Source organism: Chaetura pelagica, unplaced genomic scaffold (assembly GCF_000747805.2).
Source record: "Chaetura pelagica isolate M959 unplaced genomic scaffold, ChaPel_1.0 scaffold903, whole genome shotgun sequence".
Classification (NCBI taxonomy): Eukaryota; Metazoa; Chordata; class Aves; order Apodiformes; family Apodidae; genus Chaetura; species Chaetura pelagica.
The window spans coordinates 1-18,485 of NW_009952585.1; the positions used below are offsets into that span (position 1 = coordinate 1).

Sequence of the window (18,485 nt, forward strand, 5' to 3'; positions counted from 1 at the left end):
GGGCCGGAGGGTGGGAAGGGGTGGGGACACCCCAGCAGAGAAAGGAAGGAGTCAGTGGGGGGAAAGGGTGGTGAGGGACCCAGCTTGGGGTGCCCCGAGGGGGTTTGGGGAGCTCGTGTGGCTGTCAGATGGCAGAGAGTTTTACAGGAGGCACTTTGTTGAGCAGCAGGCTGGTTGGGAAGGGAGGTGGGGGAAGGAAACGGTGTGTGAGCTCCTTGTGCTGGGGAGGGAGGTGCTGGTGCTCCTGTCAGCTCCCTGAGCTTCAGCACTTGGGGTTTGACATGCACCTGGGGTCTGCTTCCCATCCTCCAGGGAGGCTGCTGGTTATTGCCCTTAATGAGTCACTTTGTGCTGCTTTGGGACCCTGTGTCTTTCTGAATTAGCACCAGTCCAACCCTGATGTGCTGCTTCCAAAGGGACTCTTAGGAATCCCCAGTTCTCTCTGAGCTGCTGGGTGGGATAAGCTGGTGTGTCACCAGGGTTGTGAGTGCCTGCCTGCAGAAAGCAAGATGATATTCCAACTTTTCCTCTCTCAGGTTGCTGAGCAAGGGCTGAGTCCCTGCGTGGAGGCAGCTGGAAGTTGGTGGGATCTGGTGCTTGCCAAATAAAATGGGATCTTTCAGGCTTTGGCAGATTTCTGAGTGAATTGCTCTGAAATTAGCGTGTCTCTGGGACAACCTGGTGCCTGTGAAGCTGTAATGGGTTTATAACGTGGTGACTGGCATCAGAATTTGAGCTTCTGTGGGTTTTTTAAATTATTTTTTTATTTTGGCTTGTGGTTTCTGCCTGTTCTTGCTTGTGGTTTGAGGCTGGTGAGATCTTGGGCTGTGTGACATGTCCAGGTCTATTGAGGACTGTTCAGTGGAACTGCTAAAGGAAGATTTATTATTTATTAGCAGTAGTGTTCATTCTGATGATACAGGAACCTCTTGTATCTTTAAATATTGAGAAAAAGAGGAGCCAGGGGATCCAGTAGGTGAGGGGAGGAGGATCCGTCTGGTTTTAAACTGAGTGTGACAGTGGAGTCCTGGGAGTCACCCCATGTTTTGCATAATGGGAGAGCTTTAAATTAATTCCCAAGGAGGAAAGAGAGAGAGAGAGGGGGAAAGAGCTCAGAAAATCTGTGCTTAATGTTTCTCACTGTGGGTGGATGGAGGGACCAAAATTATCTGGGCCCTTTGAAGCTGAGGGGGAAATGCAGAGAGATGATCAGCAAAATAAATCCCTTGGGAAAAGGTGCAAACCCTTCCAGCACCCTCAGCTTCCTGAGGGTGAGGTGAGCCTGAGCCCTCCCATCCCAGCTCCCTGGTCTTGTTTTAACTGGGAGAGACTCCAGCTGTGGGGAGCACTGGGGTGAAAGTCTCCCCATGTGCCAATTGAAGCTGGTATCATGTTGGTGAAGTTGCCTGGGTGGGAGTGAAGAGTGGATAGAAGCCCCTGATGGGCTGGAAATGTGGGGAGAGGCTGAAAAAGGAGAGTGGCTGGCCTTGCTTGCAGTAGTTTGCTCGTTTTAATAGCATTAATGTACAGGTTTGAGTTGAAGTTGGGTGCTGAGGGCAGTTCTGGTGCTGATGGGGTGAGGATGTGATGAGGCTCACCTGCAGCATTCCTTGGGTGATGTCAGGTACTTGGCAAGGGAGGTACACTCAGGGCTTCTTTAGTTATCTTCTGTGATGCTTCTTGGAGCAGGTTCCCCTGGGGATGAGGAGCTGGAGCAGGTTCCCCTGGGGATGAGCTGGGAAATCCAAACCACCTAAAAATCCCCATTTCCCTGAAGCTCAAATCTCTCCAAGTGCCTCCGCAGCAGAGCTCTGGTTTCTCTTGGCAGCTTTGATCTGCTCCAGACCTCCTGGGAACTTCCTTGGCTTTTTGGGGGGCTCCTTGATGGTTAAATTTAAACTCCTCTTTGGGCTGAAGTGGGGGAACAACCCTCAGCTCCAACTGCAGCAGGAACCTCCAGGCCTGCCCTGTGCAGTGCCCGCCCGGAGCAGAGCGAGCGGGACAATAAAAGTGCATTTCAGAGCTCTTGGCAGCCCTGCCTCGTAAATCACAACTCTGAAATATTTTTTTTCTGAGACTGTATTTCTGAAGCTTTTATTTTTTCACTGTGGAGATGCCAGGAGTTGCAACAGAGCCTTTCCCAGGAGAGCTGGACTGGGAGCTGGGGCTCTGGAGATGCCATTCCCAGAGCGACCCTCCAGCCTGTGCTATTCTGGGTGGCTTGGCTGCAGGAGGGTTTGTGCTTCCAGGCTGATATTCAGTTACAAACAAGGTGGTTTCTCTGTGCTGCTCCCATCTCTGCTGGCCTTAATTGGATGGAGCACATGGGAAAGGGAAGCAGGGATTGGTTCTGGAAGGGGCTGGGAGCAGAGACCCAACAAGGACAGTGCTCATTGCAGCAGTGACCCCTGAAGCCCACTCTGCCTTCTGAGCAAGATCAAGGGGGGCTTTTGGTGACATCTGGGCTTTGAAGAGAGGCTGGGACTAGGGGAAATGAGGGTTTTGGGAAGCTTTGCTGTTGTGTGAGTATTCCAGAAATTCTGAAGGGTGAACAAGCCTCTTCCTACCCCCTGCCCTGTTTTTGGGGTACACACCCGTTTGGATGCTCTCCCTCAGTGTGCAGAACAAACTGTGACCAACTTCTGTTGGAAGATCTCAAGGTATTTTCTGTTCTCCCACGTGTGAGGGGCCACATTGAGCTGTGGGAGGGAAATGTTCCCACCGTGTGAGATGCTCCTCTGGGCAGGAGGCTCCTCAGGAGCAGCACAGGCTCAGATGAGGCCTGTGAAAACAAACAGAGACCCCTCCCTGGCCTGATTTAAAAGCTGATTTGCAGAGGAAAAGCTCAGTGTCACTTCCTTCCCCTGCCCCTCAGAGGAAATTCCTCCCTCCTTGATGAAATGGTTCTCTGCCTTGCTCCAGAAACTTTCAGTTGGGAGCTGTTGGAAAGCTACAGGCTTCTGGGGAGGAGGAATAAACCTTCTCACCTGATTGCTTGCACCCAGGGCCACGTTCTGCTCAGCAAGGACCTTTGATATCAGGCCTTCCTGCACTTGGGAGTTTGCTTGGAAATGAGGGAAGGGGCACAGGGTGTCTTAGTGATCTTGGAGACAAGGGGAGAGGAGGTGAGGAAGGTCTGTGGTGGATGGAGAGATTTCAGATGGATCACACCAGCTGACCTGACCCAGTCACCTCAGGACAGATTTCCCAGCTGAGACTGTAACATGTTCAGGTGTTGGAAACCACCAACTTCCAATTAATCTTTTAAAAATCCCAGTCTCCGTCCCTGATTGGTCTCAATTTGGGGAGCTGGAGAGCAGCCCTGGGCTGTGCTGCTGCAGTCAGGGCTGCAGCTGCTCTGCTCCTCCTGCTGCTCTTTGGGGCTGGTGCTGTTGGCCCCTTGGATGGCCAAGCTTCCAGCTGGATGCTTATCCCAGCTCTTACCTCTGGGAAATACTATGGACTGGGAAGGCAGAAACTCCTTCAGCAGTGCCAGCTGCTTGGCAGAGAAAAAACCAGGCAGTGACAGGGGCCAACAGTGTTACTGTGGGAAAGGATGAACGTTTTCCTGGCAGAAATTCCCAAAGTTTGTTTCCAGGGGGCTGGAGCTGCTGTGTCCAGCTGAGCTGATCTCAGGTGGCCTCACAGCTTCAGCCTCAGTTTGTTGCCATGTTTCTTGAGCCTAACTTGGATCTTTGTCTCCCTAGTTTGGCAGCATTTCATGTGTGAGCAGCTCTGGGTGTTTGGGAGCCCCAGCAAGGGTTTTTTTTTTGGGGGGGGTCCTTTGGGGTTTGGTTTTTTTGGGGTCTTCTCCACTTTGACAAAGCAGAAGTGGGTTTTCTACCTTCAAGGCACAGCTGGGTTTGCAGGTGGTGGAACAGATTCTCTGGCTGCAGCCAGGACTTGGGGGCAGCCTGGCAGCTGCTGAGCAGCAAACTTCACAAACCACAGCTGCTCAAACGAGGACAGAGCTGGTTTTGTTGCAGAAACTGCCAAAACCTCCTCAAAACTTGTGTAAAAGCTCTGGTGCTGGTGCAGGTTGGGCTGTTGGTGTCGGAGGAGGCTGAGGGCAGCTCTGGTGAGGTGGGTTCAACCCCAGCTGTGCTGACCAGGCTCTGAGCATCTCCAGAGCCTGGTACAGCTGCTCCCAGAGCACTGGGATTAGGGAATCCTAGAGTCATGGAAGGCTGGAAGGGACCTCCAGGATCATCTGGTCCAACCTATCCAGCATCCTGTCCAGCTGAGACTTCAAACTGTCCAATGTGGGAAGATCCACCACTTCCCTTGGGAGACTATTCCAATGTTTTATTGTCCTCGTGGGGAAAAAATTGCCTCTTGTGTCCAAATAATAAACCCACTGGAGGGTGGGAGGGGTTGGATCTAGAGGATCTTTAAGATCCTTCCACCCCAAACCATTCCACGATCTGTGATTCTCTGACGGGGTGGTGTGACCTCCACAAACCCAACACTTCTGGAGAGCATTCCCTGCCTGTCTCATCCCTAAGAAGCACCGATCAGGTTTCCTGCTGCTTCTGCCACTTTTTCTACCTGTAAAACAGAAGGGTTTTTTTTTTGCCCCAGGGAAGGCAGCCCCAGTGCTCCATGGAGACAGGGCCCTGCTGGGGAAGGATCAGTGTTCTGCTCTGGGTGTGGAGGAGCAGAGGCAGAGCCTGCTGGTGGTGGCTGTGGTGCCCACAGGTCGGGAATGCTGGTCTGGGTGGTGCTTCCCAGGCGCCTTCCAAGGCTCCGTTCTTTGTCTCTCGGGTTGGGAAACAAACCCTCTCCCAAAAGCAGCTTCCATGGATTTGGGCAAAGCCACAGCTCTCCACCCCTCCTGCAGCCAGCACATGGGGAGGGTCCAGCCCCCACCCACCATCCCGCCAGGCTCCTCCTCTGGCTCCAAAGGATTCCACAGCTTTTCACTCCGGGATCTCAGCTTTGGAGCAGATGAGCAGGGTGTGCGCGCGGGGCCGACTCCGACCCAAACCCACCCCCAGCAGATGCTGACATGCAGTGGCTTCTAAAGGGGGCAGTTCGTGGAGATCTCCCCACCTCTGACCGACCACAGGGACTTTGACCTAACGCTGGTTCATTTTGTGTTTCCCCCTCCCCAGAAATGGCCTCGGAGGTGTCCTCGCTGGGCGCAGGGAACCCCGGGCCGGGCGCTCCGGCAGGAGGAGCCGTCGCTCAAAGAGCCACCAAGAGACGTCCAGGGTGAGTGGGTGCTCTGGGCTTGGTGCTTTTCTGGGGAGGTGTGTGTGTGTGAAGTGTGGGTTTTGAGGAAGCATTGTGCTCTTGAACCAGCAGGCAGCCTTGGGGTGAGGGAACTTGTCCTCTGCGGAGCGGAGGTGGCCTCGTCCCTCAGGTGTGCTGGTCCTCTCCCTTTCCCCTGTGGTGCTGAGCTTCATGCCAGCCATACTCATAAAAAGGGGATTAAAAATTGAGTTGCACCTCGAGGAAGAGGTTTGCTCAGCACGGGTTGGCACAGGAGTGGCTGGAGCAGCGAGATGAGCCCGTGGGGGGAGGCAGAGGGTGGGAATGTTGGGGCCTTCCCCAGACCTTTGGGACTGTCCCCTCCCCGGAGAGGGTGGGGGGGAAGCCGCAGTGTGCTTGTGGGAGGCTTTTTTGTTTGCTAAAAATGCCTTTGCAAATTAAAAGGATATGAGTGGCTGCTCTTCCAATTCCTGGCACAAGAAATTTCCTCTCAACTTTCGAACGTATTAACATCTCCTGCCCGCCCCCAGGCCCTGGCTCTTCCCCTGCCTCCATTTGCTGGGGCTCCCCCGCCCCTGCAGCTCCTCCCACTTCTTCCTCCCACTCCGTTACAAACAGGCGCTGCTGCCACCTCGACTTTCCCTCCTGGAGAGAAAAAAAGCCTTTCCTCTCTTCCCTCTGTCCTCTCCCGGCTACTCATAGGGATGTTTTTTTGACCCTGTTGGAGCAAACACCTCAGTGTTGTCTGCTCTGGAGCTGAGGGCCCCAGCCATGCAGGTCACCCCCCTGAACTTGAACTCCTGAAGTGTTTTGCCCTCCTCTCTTCTTTCAAAGAACGACTGATTCAAGCTCTGGAGTCGGGAGGGCTCAGTTTGGAGCCTGTGGGTCTGTCCCAGGGCACTGAGAAGCAGCCCTGGCAGCCTGTAGGGCTTGGGGTGCTGCTGGGAGACACTGCTGTGCTGCAGGGGGTGCCCCCCGGGGGCTGCCTGTCTCCTGAGCAGAAGCCCCCTTCTAACTGCGTGGCTTCTTTCACATTATCCCCTGGAGCTACTTAAAATCTTCCTGTCAGGAATCATCTGCATCCCTGTAGGGGCAGGTGGAAAAGCAGCCTTTGAAGGAGGAACCTCTTGGTTGATCGTTACCTTGTCAATTCTGTTTTTCAGGCTCGATTTTGATGATGATGGAGAAGGAAACAGTAAATTCCTCAGGTGAGGGAGAAGGTGGCACCCTCAGGTTCCTGCTGGGGGGTCTCGGTGTGTCCCTGTGCCTCCCCCAGAGCTGCTCCTGTGGCCTTTCCTCTCCAGCAGCACAGAGGGAAGCAGGGTGATCTGAAGGAGGCAGTTGTTCCAATTCTTGAAGCTCTTCCCTGGGTCAGCAGCATTCCTCCAGCTTTGGAGCTGATGCCAACGCAGAGCTGCTGAGCATGTGGGGGCTGTGGCTGCAGAGCAGGGGCTGTTCCTGGGGGGGGATCCTGTCACCCCCTGGACACGGGCTCCATCTGGGGTCTTCCTGTGCCAGCCCCCTGGCCAGGTGAGGTCAGCTGCAGGAGCCAGGCCCCCGAGCCCTGGGCTGAGCAGCTCTATTGTGCTGCTGGGTTTGATCCCAGCATCTCAAAAGCTGAGCTGGATCCCATGGACACTTCCAGCACCCTGCTGGGTGCTGCAGGAGCAGGGCTGCTGGCCCAGCCCCTCCTGATCAGAGGGAAGAGCCTCCTGCCAACAGCTTGTCAGCACAAGAGCGAGAGGCTGAGCTTTCCTAGGGCCTCTGACACGTCTTGCTCAGCTCTCATCTGTTGGGAGGATGGTTTAGCTACAGACACCCCCACTCCCAAGGAGCTGGCCAGGCTGCAAGTTCCTCCTCTTGTGATCCATATGGAGCACAGAAGGGTTGGAAGATCTTGTGTCCTTTATTTGTAGTCGTGGTTTGGGATTGGGCTCTGCTGGAAGTCCGTGTGTCACCATCTTCTAAAGGCTGTGGAATGACTTGGAAACAAACTGGGCATTTCCCTCCAGAGACCCTGGGGATGAGGGTCTTGATTGGGACTGACTGGATATTCCAAGTGCAGTTTAACCTGTTTCTTTGTGTGTGATTGTGCTGGGGATGAATGTGGTGTGGAAAACATGGCCAAGGTGATAAAAAATCATTAACCCTTTGTCTTTTATCTGGCTAAATGAGGAGTGTAGCTCTGGTTTGCCTCTACCCAGCAGGGTCTGCCTTTTTTTGCCCCTCATTAAACCCTGTCCTGGCTGCCTTTGGGAAAGAAGTGTCACCCCTTTAAGAACTTCCTTCCTCTCTGCTTTCCAGGTGTGACGATGACCCGATGCCCAATGATAAGGAGAGATTTGCCAGGTAAGAATCTGCCATGGTGCAGTTCTTGAAGCTTTTGGTGCCAAACCACCTTAACTGTGAGACAGATCCTGCAGCACCACCTAACTGGCCATTAGATCTTCTCCCTTTGAAGGAAGGTGCACCCAAGGATCCAGACATTCTCCTTGATGGTTTCTGGACCAGTTCATTATGAGTGTGATGAAATTACCTTCCTCTTTTTCACCATTTCTTTCAGCTGTTGCCTTGGACTCTTTCTTTCCCTCCTGCTCAAGAAACATACTCAGAGACAAGTTTCATCCTTAGTTCAATTTTACTTGGACAGGGTTTCCTGGCAGATGTGGTTTGTGTGTTTTGGAGGGGGGGAATTTGAAGCTTTCTCTATAAATGAGGAATTTCTGGAGATCCGTGGGCAGGAACATCATGGGCAAGGTTTTGACTCTGATTGTTGGTGTCTGAAAGCAGCTCTGTGCCATCTGGGACTAGCCTGATAGGATTTTTTCAGCTTTTTGAAGCCCATGGAGCTCAGTTTAAGTATTTCAGGGGGTTAGTTTGTGTTGGTGTGTCAGGTTTTTGCCCAAGTGAGGGTGCATGAACGTGCTGGAAATTGCAGGGTGATCCTGTGGCAGGAGGAGCCAGGAGTGGTGATGGGGACAGGGGCCTTTTCCCTGGACTTTCACTGGGCTTGTGCACTGAAACCAGTCTGGGAAGAAAGAGGAGGCATTTTGCAAAGCCTTGATAGCTCTGGCTGAGACATTAAACCTGTGTCAGTGCCTCGGTGCAGGGAGGCAACAACAAAAAAGGGTCAAAACCAGAACTCCAGGTCCCTGTCACTCTGTTACCTGCCACTGTGGTGCTGGGGCTCTCCTGCTGTTTAAATGGTTTGACTTGTTCTGAGGTTAAACAGGTTAGAAATCTTTTTTGCCAGCCCAAACTGAATAGCTCTGGGAGCTTAAGGTATAATAAGGTCCTAATAATGCCCTGAAATGCCAAGAGAGTGTAAAATACCAAAAAAAGCAGGTGCTGAGGGTGGGTGCTGCAGTGCTGAGCAGGTCATGGCCCTTCAGGAGAGAGTTCTGCTCTGTGCCTGCAGAGCCACAGCTGGGCTGGGCTCCTGGTCCCTCTGGGCATCCTTGGCAGGTGAGGAGGGAAGGAACAAACCAACCCTGGGAATGTTCTTCCCTCCTCGGGTGGTGGGAGGTGAAAGGAGAAGGTGGAGGTGAATGTGAGGAGTTATTTTGCAGTGTTCACCCCCTTGGAGGTGGCAGGGTCCCACAGCTGTAGCCACCTCCCACACTGCATGAATCCACAGGCGATTTTTAGCAGTTCAGCCATTGGGATGGTGTGTTCCTGCCTTCCTGACTGTGTCTGGTGCCTTCTTCTTCCTCTGCAGTAGCTTCTGGGGGATAGTTTGTTTTCCAAGGCAGCCAGACCTCTGTGAGGAAGGCTCACAGTCAGGCTCTGCAAAACCAGGTGTCAGGTTCCTCCTCCCTGGGAGTTGTGGAGGGGTCCCTGTGCTGTCACACCCCCTTGGGAGCTGTGGAGGGGTCCCTGTGCTGTCACACCCCCTTGGGGGCTGTGGAGGGGTCCCTGTGCTGTCACACCCCCTTGGGGGCTGTGGAGGGGTCCCTGTGCTGTCACACCCCCTTGGGGGCTGTGGAGGGGTCCCTGTGCTGTCACCCCCCAGTGCTGCCTCTCGTGGAGCCACCTCAGCTGCCTTGTCCCAAGTGCTGTTTGTGGAGCTACAGAAACGTGTGTTTAGCTGTGAACTTTACACCCTTTGAATTTGGGGTGGGTTTTATCTGCTGTTTCTGATTGAAGGATGCCATCAAAGAAGCTGCTGGTTATTTTTCTTCAAAGAAAACTTGGGGCTGCAGTTCCCAGTTCTCCCATTAACTCCATCCTGCTCAGGTGAAGCTGCACCTCAGCCCCGTGGGAGGCAGAGCTGCCCCTGGGGAACAGCCTGAGGACCTGCAGACACCTGCCCTGTGTCCTGCTGCAGACTAACAACAGCTGCTTTGTTCTGTAGAGTTGAAAACAGCAAAACAGAGGTGTCCATAGGCTGGGTTTCCTAGGAACATCTTCCCATTTTCCATTTCTTTACACTTCTTCCATTTCAGCTTAGCTCGCTGGTTTTATTTTTAGGTCTGATGATGAGCAGAGCTCAGCGGATAAGGAGAGACTTGCCAGGTAGGAGACTGGAGATTTCAAGCATGGACAAGCAGAGTGTTTCCTTTCCTCAATGTCTCTCTAGGCATCCCTGCTCTTTTTTTTTTCCTCCCTTCTTTCCCCCATCTGCTGCAGTAGAGGACTTGAAGCTGAGCAGACCTCTGGAAATCTCTGTGTAATTGGAATTAGGAGGGGAAAGGCCTCGGGTCCCCTGGTCAGGGTGTCTCTGGGGAGCACACAGAAGGATTTGTTTGCCAGGGAGCTCAGGGCAGAGCATGGTTGGGCTGTTGCTTTCTCTGAGTGCTGCAGCTTTGCTAACCTGTGCTGAACACAACTTCTCCTGGGCTGGATCAAGGTGCCAAAGGGGCAATTCTCTCTCTCCTTGGTGAGGATTTGTCTCAGGAATGTTGTCCTGCTGTCAAAACGGGCCTTAAAAGTGAACTAGTTCAGTTTTTTCTACCCCTTAAAGCTTCCAGGAAGGGTGGTGTCCTGCCCTCTGCAGCACCCTGGGCTCACTGAGAGCAGAACTTCTGTATTTACCCCAAGTTTCTGTTTGTAATTAATGAGGAACTGTGGCTGAAATGACCAGAGCAGGTACCTCAGGTGTTGTATTTTGGTGCAGGAGGGTGGTGGTGGTGCAGGGCTGTACCCCCAGAGCAGCTGGGTGACACAGTGTTGGCAGGACTGTTTCTTCAGCAGAAACCACCCCCCCAACTTGAAATGTGCCCCTTCCCCCTTCTCAGCTGCAAAATGAGAAGTGTCTGAAGTTCCCACGGAGGCTGCTGCTGTTTCCACCCCAGCTGGTGTCTGCAGAGCCTGGGGTTGGTCATTCTTGCAGGAAGCCTTGCTTGGAGGTTTGCATCCCACAAACCCACCCTGGGACTTCTTAGGACTGTCCCACCCACCCCGGGCTGGTTCTTGAGCAACACATGGGGCTGAAGAGGCTCTTGGGAGGGGAGAATGCCACAGTTCTGGTCAGTTTATTGCCTGCTGGCTGGTTTTAAAACAAAAGCCCCAGGCCCAGCTGCAGAGTTTAAATTGTTGAGGAGATAAGGAGACACCAGAGGTGGGGCTGGGAGTGCAGTGGTGCTTCTTCAGGGGTTTATCCTCTGGGGAAGAAACAACCCTTCCCCCTGCCCCACCTCTCAGTGGTCACTGTCACACCAGAGCCTGTGGTAAAGAATCCTGGGCAGTGGGGCAGGGAAGTGGCCTGAGGTTTCCCAGGAGCTTTGCAGTGAAGGTGGCTTCATTTTGACACCTGACCACGTGGGTTTGGAGGAACTGAGTCCAAGGGGAGTGTGAGAACTGGAGCACTTGGCTTCCTGAGGGTCAGTCTCTTGCAGCAAAGGGCAGGGTCACTGAGTGACTGCAGCCACCTGGCAGTGAGAAATGCTCCATTTTTGTTTATCCTCTTCAGCTCACTTGCCTGTCTGTTCCTTCCAACACTTTCCATCTCACCATGTGCTTCTTGCATCCCATCCATCCTTCTCTATGGGAAACCTGGCTTTTAGGATCTGGTTTGAGAAACCCACCTTAGCAACCCAGTTAAACTCCATGTACTGGATGAAAGAACCATGTGTAAACAAGTGATGTTTGCCCTCTGGGGCTGGTGGGGACTCTTCCCTGCAGGAGGTGTGTGGAGAACCTCTTGGAGGACTCTAGGTGGGCAGTGTTGGTCATAGAGCCTCTTGGGAGGTCTGTATGTGTGCCTGGGCTGTCCACACTGGCCTGGAACTGTACAGAGTCAGGTGCATGTCCCCCCTGAAGCCCTTCCCTCCTGCCACGGTGTTGTGAGAGGCTCTGGATGTCACTGAGAAGTGTCCCCATGAAGGCACTGCCAGGGGAGGCTCCTCTGGTGTGATTGAGGTGCCTCAGCTGCAGCCCTGGCGTCTGGTTATGGAGGCACATGTTGTCTGGAAAGTGACAGAGAGGGGACATGGCTCACCCTGGGAGAAGCAATGGGTGGGATCAGTCCTTCCAGGCTGCAGCAAAGCTGTTGGAGCAGCAGGTTCCCTCAGCACCAGGAGGCAGAGCAAGAGAAAAACCCTCTTGTTGCAGCAGGAGCCCTGAGGCAGCTTCTTGCTCTGCTGGGGCAGCTCGGCCTGGCTGGTGCCTCCCCAGGGGGGTGGTGGGAGCCCAGGCCAAGCTCCTGCCTGCAGCCAGGAAGGTCCAACCACAGACTCTCCTCCTTGCCCTCCTTCCCCTCGTGCACGCCCAGCATGTGCAGCTCCTGTCCCGCCCCGAAGCATCTCCCGTGTGTTTTGCACTCTGGAAAGCAACGTGGGGAGACACCCCCTCCCCCCCCACAACCTCCCCACCTCGAGACCTCAGTCCCCCTCCCTGGGGTAACTTCCTCCTCTCCTCCCTGGCCTCGTGTGGTTTTTGTTTGTTTGTTTTCCAGGGAAAACCACAGCGAGATCGAGCGGCGGCGGCGGAACAAGATGACGGCCTACATCACCGAGCTGTCCGACATGGTGCCCACCTGCAGCGCCCTGGCCCGCAAGCCCGACAAGCTGACCATCCTGCGCATGGCTGTGTCACACATGAAGTCCCTCAGGGGCACGGGCAACACCTCCACGGATGGCACCTACAAACCCTCCTTCCTCACCGACCAGGTCTTGATCCTGCTGCCTGGGGAGGTGGTGCCGGGGAGTTGGGCAGTGATTGGGGTGGGAAAGATCATCCAGTTCCTGTGCGGGGACTCCTTGCCTTGCAGTGAGGTTGGTCAGGAGGAAATGGGAGGGAATCATTTCATGAGGTTGGACGTTAGGAATAAAGTTCTTTCCTGGGAGGGTGGTGAGATGCTGGAACAGGTTGCCCAGGGAGGTTGTGGCTGCCCCTTCCCTGCAGGTCTTCATGGATGGGGCCTTGAGTGACCTGATCTAGTGTGAGGTGTCCCTGCCCGTGCAGGGGGTTGGAACTGGGTGATCTTTAAGGTCCCTTCCAACCCAAACCATTCTATGAATTCTGGAAAATCCCAGTCCAGCTTCATTCTGGGCTCTGATGACACATCCCCCACCTTTAAAGTTGGGGAAGGAGAGATTTATGGAGGCAACACACTCAACAACCTTCACTCCAGCAAGCAGTGGCTCCTCTTGTTTGTCAGCAAAATGCACCTGATCTCATGACAAGTTCGTTACCTACCAATTTAATTAGCAGATTTACATCTGATTTACATTTCAGTTCATGTCTTTAGCAACAAAACGTTGCCCTAATAGGGTAATTGCCTGTTGGGCAATATGTGAGAGAACAAATAGTCACATTCTGAGGAAAAATTCCTGGTTTCAGTTTTTTTTATTACTGTAAATAACCTAAACTGAGGGAACTGGGATTGTTCAGCTTGAGGAGGAGGCTGAGGGGAGAGAGACCTCATGGTCCTGCAGCTCCCTGAGAGGAGGCTGTAGGGAGGTGGGTGTTGGGCTGTTCTCCCAAGTGAATAACCACAGGGCTGGAGGAAATGGCCTGAAATTGCCCAGGAGAGGGTTAGATTGGGCATCAGGAAGAATTTCTTGACCCAGAGAGTGGTCAGACATTGGAACAAGCTGCCCAGGGACGTGATGGAGTCACCATCCCTGGAGGTGTTCAAGAAACCTGTAGATGTGGCACTTCGGGGTGTGCTCCAGTGGGCATGGGGGGGTTTATGTGGCTTCAGTGGTGGGGGTGGTTTTGTGGGGGGTGAGGGTGGTTTAGCATGTGGGTTTGGGGTCTTTTTTTTACTTCTTCCCCCTGGGTGGCCAGTTGGCCTGGGTGAGGTCTTTCCCAAGCTGTGGCTGAGAGCCTGTCTGTGTCTACAGGAGCTCAAGCACCTGATCCTGGAGGCAGCTGATGGGTTCCTGTTCATCGTGTCCTGCGAGACGGGGCGGGTGGTCTACGTGTCGGACTCGGTGACCCCGGTGCTGAGCCAGGCCCAGTCAGAATGGTTTGGGAGCACCCTCTATGACCAGGTGCACCCTGACGACGTGGGCAAGCTGAGGGAGCAGCTCTCCACCTCTGAGAATGCCCTGACAGGTGAGGCAGCCTTGGGGGCAGCCTGCAGAGCACTTGGATCCAAACCTTCCCTTTGCAGAAGGAACCAAACTGATGCCTTCCTAACAAGGACCCCCCACCCCAAGAGGTGCCCCTGGGGACATTTGTCTTGCTGGTTCCTACAACGTTACCTGGTGCCTGCCTTGGTGAAGGGCCTTGTGTTGCAGCAGCATCTTGAGTTGTCTCCTTCCTGCTTCAGGTCGCATCCTAGATCTGAAGACAGGGACTGTGAAGAAGGAAGGGCAGCAATCCATGAGGATGTGCATGGGCTCACGGAGATCCTTCATCTGCAGGATGAGGTAATGGGGGAGAAAGTCCTCAGGGCCTGGGGCTGGCCTTGCTCCCTGGCCTCATCATGCTTTTACTCCAGCTTGGTTTTTTTGCACACTCTGGCACAGACATGATACAACATGGCTGAACTGTCCACACAAAGCCAAGAGTGAAGTTCTTGAGATGTTTCTTTGCCCTGTGCTGGTGGCTCTCAAGGCTGTTGTTGTAGATGATCCACCTTCCAGGAACAATTTGTTCTACTCCCGTGTGTCACCTCCCTTCTTGAAGCCTATAGAATGTTTTTCACTTGTGTGTTGGGGGCTCCAAGGTCCTTCCCCATTTATAGAGGACTTCAAGGCTGTTGGATGGGTTGAATGTTGCCCAGGGGTAACAGCTTTTCCCTCCCTCTCTGCTCCTGGGGCAGGTGTGGCAGCAGCTCCGTGGATCCCGTCTCTGTGAATCGTCTCAGCTTCATGAGGAATCGCTGCAGGTGGGTCACAGGAGGGTGATAGCTCTGTCACCAGGCTGGGGAGACACACTGTATGTGTGTGTGTGGGGAGTGAGCAGCTCACAGAAGAGTTCAGGTCTGCTGGAGGAACCAAAGTACAACTGTGGTGAGGGAGAGAATCCCAGTGAATATTAGTCCTTCCTCATTCCGAGGTTGGATTTGAGCATAATTTCATCTTCTCTGTGCTGCTCTTTGGCTCTGGTCTATATTGTCCCTTTTTATTTGAAACTGAGATGGTTTCCAGCCTGTTCTGTTCTTGCACCTCTTGTTGAGTCTTGGAGATGTTCTGTGGAAGCTTTTCAAAAACAGAAGTAAAAACCTTGCCTCTCTGCACCCCAGCTTAACATCCAGCCTCTCTCTGTCTCTCAAGGAATGGTTTAGGTGCAGCCAAGGATGGGGAGCCTCACTATGTCGTGGTGCACTGCACAGGCTACATCAAGGCCTGGCCCCCTGCAGGTGAGGACCTGGCTGAGGCTTCAGTTGTGGCAGGTTTGAAGAGCAGAGGGTCTGAAATTTTCTGTTCTGGCAGCTGGATGTGCCAGCAAATCCTGCCCAAACGGCTCCATCGCTTTCCCTTGGTGTGGGATTGAAGTCATTTTTGTAGGGCTGGATCAGGTTGTGACTGGACAGCAGAGATTCTGCAGAGGGTGGAAATAATATCCCACTGTCCTAAAGTTAGGGAGGTGTTTAACCCTTCTGGGAACCAAGGGAGGGGGAGGCAGCTGAATTTGCCAAATTTCTTCATGGGAAAGGATATGGGATTAGAAAATGTGGCAGAGGTGGGTACTGAAGTCAGGGCTGCACTTCTTGCCTCTGAAATGGGCTGGCTTTGCTGTACTAACCTGCTGGGGTTTCTGGCCCTCCCCTCCCAGGTGTTTCCCTGCCTGATGATGACCCGGACGCTAGCCAGGGCAGCAAGTTTTGCTTGGTGGCCATTGGCAGGCTCCAGGTGGGTGGCACAGAATCGTGGAGTCCGTGGGGTTGGAAGGGACCTCTGAAGATTGAGTCCAACCCCCCTGCTGCAGCAGGAACACCCAGGGTAGATCCCACAGGAACATGTCCAGATGGGTCTTGAAAGTCCCCAGAGAAGGAGCCTCCACAGCCTCTCAGGGCAGCCTGTCCCAGGGCTCTGTCATTCTCACAGCAAAGAAGTTTCTCCTCATGTTGAGGTGGAACTTCCTGTGTTGTCACTTGGTGCCATTTCCCCTCATCCTGTCACAGGCACCACTGAACAGAGACTGGCCCATTCTTGACACCCCCTTGCAGATATCTGTGGACATTAATCAGGTCCCCTCTTAGTCTTCTCAAGACTAAACAGCCCCAGTCCCTTCATCATCCCTGTAGCCTCTGTTGGACTCTCTCCAGTCTATCCCTCTGGAAGTGGGGAGCCCAGAACTGGACACAACCCTCCAGATGTGGTCTTAGGGGGGCATCTCTCACTGCTCCAACGTTGCCTTCTCCTGAAAGCCCCCAGAACCAAACTCTTCTGTGTGAGGCTGTTCCCTGGTTGCCACAAACTGCAGGGTTGGCTGGTGAGAGAGCAGCAGCTCTTGCCAGACTTGATCACCCTGCCCTCCTGTCTTGCCCTGGCAGGTCACCAGCTCCCCCAACTGCACAGACATGAACAACATTTGCCAGCCCACAGAGTTCATCTCCAGGCACAACACTGAGGGCATCTTCACCTTCATCGACCACCGCTGCGTGGCCACTGTTGGCTACCAGCCTCAGGTGAGGAACCAGCCTCAGGTGAGGAACCTTGGGAAGAGCCACTGACCCCCCTTCCATCCCCTCCTCCCTCCCTCACCCATCGTGGCTCTGCTTGTCCAACAGATCTGATAAAACAACACTCAGGGCTTAAACCAGACGTGGGTTGGTTGGTTGTTTTTTTTTTTCTACCAGTTGCTTTTCCATGTGTTTTCCTAAGCACTTTGATCCCTGGAAGGGTGGGTGGCTCTGGGTTGTGTCTGCTGTCAATTAAGATCATTGTTGCCTCCACTGGAGTGGGAGATCAAACGTTATTGGTGCTTCTCTTCCAAATGCAGCATGACAGCTCCTGTGCTTGGTTTGTGTCACAGTGACTGGGGGCTGGGGGAGCAGTAACTCCCTGTCCAAACTGGGATTAATGGGGCAGACCTGGAGGGGGGATCTGCCTGCCAGATGAACTGACTCTCTCTCCCAATTCCTTCAACATTAGGAACTTTTGGGGAAGGACATTGTGGATTTCTGCCACCCAGAAGACCAGCAGCTTCTGCGGGACAGCTTCCAGCAGGTACAGCACTTCAGCTGCCCCTCTGCAGGGTGCTTTTCAGCTGGGAATCTGATGGAAAAGGAATGAAACTGATTGGAAAACCAAGAGAAAAGTCAACCCTGGGTATTTCTCCTTGTCCCGAGGGCAAACAGTCCCAGGGAGAGACACACCATGGTAAATGTGCAGAGCAAACCAGGAGCATCTGATGTCTAACTCTTGAATTCACCCTCTGGCTGCCAGTCCAGTCTGCTTTTAGGGCCAGAGACGTGGCTGCCAAGTGCCTACCTGAGTGCCAGGCTGTTGGGGCTGAAACCCTGGTTCATCTCTAGGCCCAGCCCAGTGCTGCAGCTGGAGGTGGATGGGATTTGCTTGCCCTGTTGTCGTTACTCTTATTTCTGAGGGCGCTGGACGGGTGGCAGGGCAGGTAAGGCTGCCCCTGTGCTTTCATGACTCCAGAAAGTAGCTGCTCATTATCCATTTGTCCAGACAGTTTGGAATCAGAAGCCACAGCATGTGCTTCATTTACCAGAGGCTTTTTCATACATCTCACCAGTGCAAAAAGGAAAGTGGAAGCTGGAAAGGGGCTGTTGGATTCCCCTCCCACATCCCTTGGGGATCAGGATGGTGTGAGGGGCCAGTGGCAGGACCAGGACCATGTACTTGGGGGAGGCCAAGGGGCCATGGCAGGGGTCTGTGGGGAGGCTTGTGCTCGGGAGCAGGTTGCTCTTCAACTCCTTCTCTCCTCAGGTCCTACTGATGCATTACATTTTTTTAGGTGGTGAAGTTAAAAGGCCAGGTTCTGTCAGTCATGTTCCGATTCCGATCCAAAAACCGGGAATGGCTCTGGATGAGAACCAGCTCCTTTACCTTCCAGAACCCCTACTCGGATGAAATTGAGTACATCATCTGTACCAACACCAATGTCAAGTATGTACATGGAAATGACTTGCCAAGCACCAGTGATAGCCCAGGACCCTGCCAGGATCTTGTCCCAGAATAACCAGCAGCACAAAACGGCAGGAGCTCCGTCTTCCCTCTGGCCAAGCTTCCCACCAGTCTGTGTAGGCCCTGCAGGAACCCCTCAGGCCCCTGAGTGCTCCCTCCCTGGGCTGTGGCAGGCACTGGAGGACTGAAGTGCAAGAGGTTGGATCTCTCTGGCTCTCTGGGCTGTGTGGCTCAGCAAGCTGCCAGCCTTCAGCTCCAGCAGGGCCTTTTTTAACTCGGGTTACTGGAGCAAGTCTGTGATTGCTCTCAAAGCTAATATTAGGCTCTGGCTCTGGACGTGGCTTCTGGACTCCTGGGGCAGTCTAGGGGGGCAGGTGGCCCAGAGGGGGCTTCTCGTGTCAGCAGGACTGGCTGCAGCTCAGGGTAGAAAGTGAACACTTGGGTTTTTTGCTGCTGAAGTTTGGATTCAGGAAGGAGCTGTGTTGGGGGTGCTGCTCTTGTTGCTGCTCTTCTCTCTTGACCATTGTAGCCAATGGTCAGAGCTGCTCCCTCCGCCCACAAGGAGCTCCAGGCCCCTTGCAGAAGAGCAGCAACTGGAATAAAGGGGGCAGGAAAACATGCCTGCATGTGATTAAGAACTGGGTGGAGGCAGCAAATGGGATCCCTCCTGCCAGGCAGACAGGCCTGGCTGCTCGTGGGCAGGTGAAAAGCCTGGACATTTGGGTCTTTTATCTGTGAGAAGGTCCCAGGGTGCAGGGAGCAGCTCTGCCCTGGGGGCAG

The 18,485-nt window shown here is 53.7% G+C and overlaps 1 protein-coding gene across 2 annotated transcripts in view; it reads left to right on the forward strand.

Moving 5' to 3' along the window:
- Positions 1 to 5,116: 5,116 nt before the first annotated feature.
- ARNT (aryl hydrocarbon receptor nuclear translocator) overlaps positions 5,117 to 18,485 on the forward strand; it is an 18,941-nt gene continuing 5,572 nt past the window's right edge. The window contains exons 1-13 of one of the 2 annotated variants that reach the window (XM_009993661.1): positions 5,117 to 5,214; positions 6,378 to 6,422; positions 7,519 to 7,563; positions 9,685 to 9,729; positions 12,110 to 12,323; positions 13,503 to 13,716; positions 13,934 to 14,033; positions 14,429 to 14,494; positions 14,883 to 14,968; positions 15,385 to 15,461; positions 16,106 to 16,240; positions 16,707 to 16,781; positions 17,536 to 17,687. In XM_009993661.1, coding sequence (XP_009991963.1) covers positions 5,117 to 5,214; positions 6,378 to 6,422; positions 7,519 to 7,563; positions 9,685 to 9,729; positions 12,110 to 12,323; positions 13,503 to 13,716; positions 13,934 to 14,033; positions 14,429 to 14,494; positions 14,883 to 14,968; positions 15,385 to 15,461; positions 16,106 to 16,240; positions 16,707 to 16,781; positions 17,536 to 17,687 — 1,352 coding nt within the window. The remainder of the gene's footprint in view (positions 5,215 to 6,377; positions 6,423 to 7,518; positions 7,564 to 9,684; positions 9,730 to 12,109; positions 12,324 to 13,502; positions 13,717 to 13,933; positions 14,034 to 14,428; positions 14,495 to 14,882; positions 14,969 to 15,384; positions 15,462 to 16,105; positions 16,241 to 16,706; positions 16,782 to 17,535; positions 17,688 to 18,485) is intronic. The other variant, XM_009993662.1, reaches the window with a different exon arrangement.